Source organism: Sinocyclocheilus anshuiensis, unplaced genomic scaffold (genome assembly GCF_001515605.1).
Source record: "Sinocyclocheilus anshuiensis isolate Anshui unplaced genomic scaffold, SAMN03320099.WGS_v1.1 scaffold432, whole genome shotgun sequence".
NCBI lineage: Eukaryota > Metazoa > Chordata > Actinopteri > Cypriniformes > Cyprinidae > Sinocyclocheilus > Sinocyclocheilus anshuiensis.
Window position 1 is genome coordinate 1,107,799 of NW_015557124.1, and position 8,786 is coordinate 1,116,584.

The 8,786-nt window shown below is 35.7% G+C and overlaps 1 protein-coding gene across 1 annotated transcript in view; it reads right to left on the reverse strand.

Annotated features, from left to right (window-relative positions):
• LOC107677841 (glypican-6-like) overlaps positions 1-6,203 on the reverse strand; it is a 249,169-nt gene extending 242,966 nt beyond the window's left edge. Inside the window, exon 1 of the mRNA XM_016472890.1 lies at positions 6,030-6,203. Coding sequence (XP_016328376.1) covers positions 6,030-6,186 — 157 coding nt within the window. The 5' untranslated portion in view covers positions 6,187-6,203. The remainder of the gene's footprint in view (positions 1-6,029) is intronic.
• Between the last annotated feature and the right edge of the window lie 2,583 nt (positions 6,204-8,786).

An 8,786-nucleotide genomic window follows, 5' to 3' on the forward strand; every position in this document is an offset into this window, starting at 1 on the left:
TTACTTAGTTTCTTAACATGTTTACATTTCAACAAATGTTTTGTAATTTACTAAGGTTTAATGGTATTCTATATAAATCTATATTTAATGGTATTCTATATATACAGTATAATCATAAAAATATTGCTCTGATCTATTGAAGCAAGGCTCTGTTTCCTCACCTGCTGCTGATGACAGCGGCAGCATCATTCATTCTTCTCACATAAATTAGCATATTTTAATTCAAGTTCTCTCTTTGTACTTCTTGTTCACCTCCTAACTGGCACGATGTTGGCGAAGCACTCTGTGTTTGTGCAAGTCTGTGTTCCATAATGAATGCAAATGGATGTCGTTCAATACGCCGGCGCTGGACAAACAGAACGAGCACATAGGCGACACTGATCAAAGCCTTTCGCTCCAGCTCCTGACATTTAGAGGCCAAGATTTTCATTAAGCAGAGTGATTAGACGACATGCAGAGACACAAAGAGAGAGACAGAAGTGAGGAGTGAAGCAGAGAGATGGGAACAGACAGCTGGGATCAGCAGCGCTGCCCTACACACAGGTGGATGTGATATTAAACACGGAGCTGTGTCCAAGATCTTGCTGAACATGCCAGAAACGCCTATGATATGACAGAGGAACCTTCCTCCAGCAAAATAAGTCCATTTAGTATCTGTCAAACTGTCTTGAGTGTTAATAAAGTAGCGGCAGTGGTAGACGTGGGCGGTTCGGTCAACATCTCATATCTCACAGCACGAGCAATTCTATATAGCACTAACTTGTGTATATTTCACAACATGACAATATGGTTCAGATATTATATGACTGTGTGGAAATGGTTGTTTTAGTTTAGAAAACTGAGTGAAATAATTCTAATTTGATAACACAACCCTGCTTTGTGCATGCGGAGTTAAAAAAATATCAGTATAAATTTCCATCTTGTACGTTTTTTTTTTTTTTTCCCAAAAATAAGATTTTCAAATTAGAAATATTTAATAGCTTTAATGCAGTTGCACTGCAGAAAAAAAAAAGAAGAAAAAAAAAAACACTCAGAAATAGCTAGTACATTTAACAAGTAATTATAAAGTAATGGTAAGTAACACTGAATTAAATATGGAAATTTGATGTAAAAACTAAACTAAAATAGTAGTTCCTTGTAAAATATGCTCCAATAATCTTTGTTTTATTTACAGCTTCAAAATATAATTTTTATAGTGTATCAAAATAACAAAAGCTGTCATGTAAAGCTTGTATTTTTCATTTCCATATATATATATGTTTTCCAGCGCTGTTTCCCAATACATCATGTAGCTTAAATGTTTGTGCTTTGACTTTCATTGGGTTTGTCTGTTTGGTTTTGGCCGGAGTTGGGAAATCTAATCTCATGATTTGGGAATTGTATGATCCGTGTTTTGTGGAATGTTCTCACACACCCATGAGCCTGATGTGACATTGATATACTGTAGAGCGGGGAGTGATTTAACTTATTTTGTTTGAATCTCTGCGTTTAGTTTGCTCTAAGTGTCTCAAACTTTGATATAATATTCCCACATGTGTCTGTTTCAAATTAAGCGTGCTCTGAAATCAACGACTTACCCTAAAACTGTGTAAATGCACGTCAAGTACAACTAATGCTGTTGGTTTTTGTTTTATAAATCTTTATATTTTGAACTCCAAAGGTTGATGCTCATGTTTGGGTGATTTCACTCCTGTAGCTCATTTCTGAATGTTAATGTAACTGCATACAAAACCAGTATCAATGACTGGATGATAGAAATGATAGGAAAAGCACTGGACAAACAGTTGCCAAATAAGATGAACTCTTCACAAACGTATGTTCAGATAACATACATCGCACTAAAAACTGTGTAAATGTCATTGCAATACATAGTAAAATAATTACACCAAATATCATCTCTGCAGACAAAAGATCATAAGCTACTGCTTTTCTTAGATATCATTTCATCTTTTCCAGCTGAAAACTGTTTAAAAGTCTCTAAAGCACAGCTGGTTTAGTTGATCGACCACATACAAGTGCCAAACCCCCTCTAAATTAGACCAGTTTACAAAAGGGGCTTTTACACCGGACGAACATTTCCATAGTTCCTGTTTCGTGTGCGTTTGGAAAATCAGCGTACATTTACGTCACTGGTAGTTCCTATAGATCTGTTTAGACCCTACTATGAAGCAGGCGCTAATTTAGGTGCCCCAAACTGGAAACGAAGTTCCAGTGCAAAAACGACAAAAAGCGGGTACTTCCGCCAGTAGTTCTAAGAACTATGAAAAGGTTCCTTCGGTGCAGAAGCCCCTCTTCAGAGCAGGGTCTGAAAGCCATGTAAAAATAAAGAAATTGGAAATTGGTTCTCTGGTTCTCTAGGAACCACCCTGCTGGCTAATTCCTAGAACTACACGGTGCGAAAGTCCCTACATTTTTGCTCAATATGTTGGAATCAGCTGGTGTTTTGGTGATTTGTAGTGGATGTAGAGTATGAAGTTCACATTAACATCACATTAACTATGAACAAAAGTGCTTGAGCTATCTTTCATTTCAAACAAAAACTATTTGCTTTGGTATTTTGTATTATATTTATATTAATAAATCTTTTTAAACTGAATCTAATGTGTTGGTCTCAAAATTGTAAATTTTTGAGCTACATATAAACTTTCATAAGGTTCAATCCTGGCTAACAAAAATATGTTCCAAGGTTGTTTTGCTAACATGCTCCATTAAGTTATAGAGGTTTTTTTTTTTTTTTTTTTTCTTGGTTATGTGAATTTAAAGATTACAAAAAAAAAAATTACATGTCATTTTTTTTTAATAAAAAAACAAAAACAAAAAAAAACTGTGTCTTTCTCTTTATTTATTCCTTCCTTTTCTAGCTTGTACTGATTTAGACAATGCCTGTAACTTGGTATTGACTGTTTGCCTCTTTAAGATGAATCACTTTATGTATTCCCCAATTGTAAGTCGCTTTGCATAAAAGCGTCTGCAAAATGACTAAATGTAAATGTAAATGTAAAGACGACATTAAGGGAATGTTCCAGTTTATTATTTTGAAAATATTATGGGAATGTTACTTTTGTATGATTTCTAAACCATCTGATACTAGTAACGTAAAACATTAGACGAACATCCAACTAAACTGTCTTAAAAAACTTTCCATGTATGATGTATAAATACTGTTGTTGTGCTAACATTTTCAAAAAGTTATTAAAGACTGGATAACTTTGAACGAACTGTCTGTTAATGGTACTGGAAGAATGTTTGTTCATAACCTTATGTTAACCATCTAAATTAGACCAGCTGACACATCTTACTGTTCAGCTGAGACCAACAAACCACCTTAGACTGGTTTAAGCAGGACGTTTTGTCCAAGCATGAGTCATTTTTTGTCAGTGTATTTTGCTCAATGATATTTAGTGCATGTATGAACTGTTTTTCATCCAAACAAAATGCACTTGCTTTGGAATGTTGCATTATATTTATATTTAAACAATGCAATTGTAGTTTTTGTCTTTTTGTTTTTTTCATTTTTGAGCTATTTATATAATGATTTACTATATGTGATTGCAGTTTGCATGGATATCATCTGCAAATAAAAGCTGATATGGTCTATAAGATTGAGACATCTTCAATTTATCTAAGTACAACATCCAAGTGCATGCTAAAATATGCATGTTTTACAGTTAAACACACAAATTAATCTTTATGTGCCTTTCTCTGAATGTAACATAATAATTTCATCTTTTCAAGCTGAAACTGGTTAAGTCTTGCTAAATTGTTCAGCTGTTTTAGTTGATCAGTCGCATGGTCTCCAAGCCTGGCATGTGCCAAAAACCCCTCAGCTTAAGCTTAGTGGTCAAACCTGGTTTAAGCAGGACGTTTTGTCCAATCATGAGTCATTTTTGCTCAATGATTTTAGTGCATGTATGAAGCCAGTTTTCCTCATGTTCGTCACTCAAATAAAATACACTTGCTTTGGTATTTCGTATCTAATGCAATGACATTTAGACTTCAGTGTCAAAAAAATTGCCTGGCTTTATATCCAACCTACACTGTAAAAAAAAATATTTTGAAGTTGTAAATAAAGATCACTGGAGTATAGTATGTTTTACAAGGAAATACTATTTCAGTCTTTCTACTCTAACCCCGTTCCTTTGCAATTACTGCATGTATGAAATATACTAGCAATTTCTGAGAGAAACTGTTTTGAATTGAATCCCACACAAACATTTCTTCAGTGCACGCCACACACACACGCGCACACACACACACACACACACACACACACACACACACACACACACGTTCAACAGTTACTGCAGCCTCTAAATAAGCAAGCCACAACTTCAGGTTACTTACACAAGAAAAACCTATTGAATTTAAGGCCATCGCTTTTGTCAGCACTAAACTGATTTGCATTTGCATTGCATATGTATTCTTGTATACGCTATTGCATGCTATTATATTATGGCTCACTACACAACAGCAGGAATACATATACTGTATACTGTACATAGACGTGGACCAACATCAACAGCAGACATTCACACCAGATGCTCACGGGGATTGAGCCCTTGGAGAACAACCATAAGACAACATGCTCACAGCTGAGACCACAGGGAAAAGACAAAATAATCTTATTTTAGAAATGCACAAAACACTGCTTGTACACACATCCTGCAGGTCCATTTCAGTGCTTCTAAGTCCCCAATATTCCAGCGTTCCTGCATTATTCACCGCCAAACTTTTGCCAAAATCAATGTGCATGTTTAATTTATTTGAAAAGTACTTCACAAAAATCAAACATCATCATCACAACCATGCAACATCCGGCTTTGCCTGCCATCAGGACGAGCAACAAATGTCATTTTAAGCCAAATGCAACTGTACTGTGGGATCAAACACATTATGACTACATTATCTTATCCTTTCAAACATTCGCTCATCTTCTGCATTATGTCCCTACCACGGTAATCTGCTTTTACTGGGTGAAGCCCTCAAATGTGATTACTTCACAACAGATAACAAAGAGAAAAAAGCCTATATATGCCACAGCATGGAGTATGAATTAAAGCTACACTATGGCCTTAAGGACTCCATAAATCCAAAGCTAAACAGAGGCTCATCCTACTGAGTGAGTAGGGCCACCTACTGGGGCTGTTGATATTGCACGAGTGGGCTTTAATTGAAGGCAGAGCTGCAAAACTCTTACAATGTGGGTAAATCTCTGTCAAGAGTTTATGAGTTGCATCATAATGCACAGATTTACAAACAACTGGTCATTTTTTTGTGAGTGTGTGAAAAAGTTGCATTAATGAAGATGGCTGATGGTACTGTGTTACCGAAGAAAACCTGTAGGTTTGTCTTTCTTGTGTGGTTTTCAGTAACATTTTCAGTCAATCTCAGAAGAAAATCTTGGTTTTGCTCATTTGGATCTGTATTAATTTGACAAGATTTCTGCATGTTAACGTGCAGATAGTTTTACAAAAGTTAAATAAATGGACCTCAAAATTGCATTTACTTTTTAAGCTGAATGCAAATGTAGTTTGGCCTCAGAATTGCTCGTTTTGAGCTATGTATATGGATTTGCATTGACAGTTTAAATAATAATACAAAATGTAACTTTTTTTAAGTAGGTATATATGGGAAAGGTTGAGACTTTTTCAACTTCTCCAAGTCGTGCATACTCAGAAATGCATAGGTTTAACATTTAAGCACACAAATTATGCCCAATATCTGTTCAATAACATGCATAAGCTAAATGACCTAACGCCGTCTATATATCCATAGATACTGAAGACAACTGTGGTAGTAAACGTTTTTAAAGATCAAGTCACCAAATCCCCGAATTACTGAGCTCAGATTTTCTCGTTCATTACATGTAAATCATCCGCAAATCAGCACTGATCAAGCCCATTAATGATCAATAGGACCTGAAGCATGAGCACGGACTGTTCTCCGCCCGAGTCTAACTGAAATGTAAGCAGAAATGCGCTTTTCGCCCGAGTTTGTGATGTGGCACGATGTTGGCACCTCGTCCTCACCTGATATCTCCTGGTGTGGCACATTATGGAGACTGAAGCCTTTGGTCGTGAAAGCCTGGAGCACATCGCTGCAGCTGCGCGATTTTACATCTCCAGCACATGACAGCGACAATAGCAGCGATAAAGAAGTGAAAACCACGACAGGTGTCTTCAACATCCCTCCTGTGCGCAAATCCAGCCGATGCGGTAGACAAATGTTTAAATCATTCAATCGCTCATCAATGATCAATCACGCTTTCTGTCGCATCCGGCTCATAGCAGAATTCTCCGACGGATCCGCTCAGAACGAACGCGCGTGTGATTAGAACAGCGAAACCTCCAGAAGAGATCCGGAGCGGCGCGCTCTCAACTTCTGCTGTGTGTTTCTATCAGCGGAGAGAAAGTAGCAATCCTCCCTCTCTCTCTCTCTCTCTCTCTCTGTCTCTCTCTCAATTTTTTCAATTTTTCAATTTAAGAGTGCTTTATTGGCATGACAAAAATGATACATTTGTATTGCACCTATTTATAAACGAATAAAACTAAAAAATAATACAATTATAATAAAAATAAAAAAATTAACTGTCTAAGTTTTACTCTTAATCTTTGTCACAAGATAATATAATGTTAATTTGATGTGAAATGAGATATCTTATACATCAGACGAAAAAAATACTTTTTCTAGTTTTGTCCATTGCTTGTCAATCAGTTGCTTTTTCCAGTAGTTAATGTCGAAAGAAAGAAAGAAAGAAAGAAAGAAAGAAAGAAAGAAAGAAAGAAAGGTGTCTCCCTCTCGCAGATAAACCGCACAGCCCAGTGGCCAGTATCAGAACAGAGAAAACACGGACTGGATTAGTGAAGGCTCATTGAGTTTTGCCTCGGAAGTTCCTGGATCTGGACTCTCTTGTTTCCAGCTGTCAGCATCTGATCTATTCGTCATGCTTTTCCCTTTTCTTATGCAATTCAATGGATTTTGTATGAGAAAATGTGCGCTAGGTGAGAAAAAGGAAAAACACGGACTGGATTCATGAGACTCATGGAGTTTTGCTTTAGGAGATGCTGAAGCAAACACTAGAACACATTTTACTGAAATAATATTAAATACACAACACTGTAAAATAAAAAAAAATACAATAAAAATACATTTAATAATTTTAGCTATTTTAATGATTCATAAAAATATGATTAAACAAATTGTTTATTAAAATTAATAAATATATGGAAAACATAAATGTGCATGACAAGAAGTTGTTTTTATTGTTTTAAGTGTTTGCATCAGTTGCTTTTTCCAGTAGTTAATGTCGAAAGAAAGAAAGAAAGAAAGAAAGGTGTCTCCCTCTCGCAGATAAACCGCACAGCCCAGTGGCCAGTATCAGAACAGAGAAAACACGGACTGGATTAGTGAAGGCTCATTGAGTTTTGCCTCGGAAGTTCCTGGATCTGGACTCTCTTGTTTCCAGCTGTCAGCATCTGATCTATTCGTCATGCTTTTCCCTTTTCTTATGCAATTCAATGGATTTTGTATGAGAAAATGTGCGCTAGATTGGCATGACAATAACTGATGCTGTGTATGGCCAAGGCAGTGCAAAATCACTAAAACAGCAAAGTAACAGTGAAAACAGTAAACAAGAAGTATAAAAAAATTATACAATTAGAGGGTAAAAAAAGGTATTTTAATTAATTAAAAATGATTAAAATTCTTCATTCACTTCAAAACCATGATATTTCCTATATAATTATGCATGACATCAACAAGACTGAACATTTTTACATTATTGTACTACATCCAATCCTTTATTTACTTTATTTATTTAATTATTGGATGAATGTTGTGCAATAGTGATAGTGTATGTTTCTGAATTCTGTCTTAATTGCCTTAATCTGCTTCAGTTAAAACACATTTTAATTACCTCTCTCATATCCTTTTCTTTCTCAATAGAAAGAAAAAAAAAGAAAGATGTAATGGCATATTCTGCATGTCATGGCTGTAGCCAGGGTTTGAAAATGAGTGAGGTCTGGGTGCATGGGAATTGTGCTATAATAACCCCACATACAACTCATTATATATGCTAAACACTTTAAAAGAGACAGATATGTAGATGTTTGTGAAAGATGTTTTCTCTGTTTTGGAGGAATGAGCATTGTTAAATTATATCACATTGCACCATTACTTTAGGTTAGGGCTATATAATTTTATCAGTTGTTTATTATTCATTAAGCAATACATAGGCCTATTACTGTTATAAGTTTTCATTAATAACCATTGCAATATAGATGATAACTTTGTCTAGTGCCCTTATGAATGTTGTTGGCATGACTGTGAAAATTTAATTACAATACAAAATAGCATAGACGTAACATACTTGTTCTACAGATCTCTGCACTAGTGTTATATGCTACTGTTTTGATAGTGTTGATAAAGTTTCTCACAGATAATATCATGATAATATATATATATTTTTTTTTGCGTTGGCCTTACCGAATGTGGTATGTCAGCAATAACATGTCTGTGGGCTCTTTTGATTACTATCAGTTTAAAGGGGTCATATGATGCAATTTCAAATTTTCCTTTATCTTTGGAGTGTTACAAGCTGTTCGTGCATAGATAAGATCCCTAAAGTTGCAAAGACTAAAGTCTCAAAGGTATTGTTGTTGCCCCCGCCACCCTGTCGTGAAGACGCCGTGTGTTTAATTGTGAAAACGAACCTACTTTGTTTGGCCTTCCAAAATAGGACGATATCCGCTTCGTCATGCCTAGAGCTGATCCGTGCTGGTCGCTGA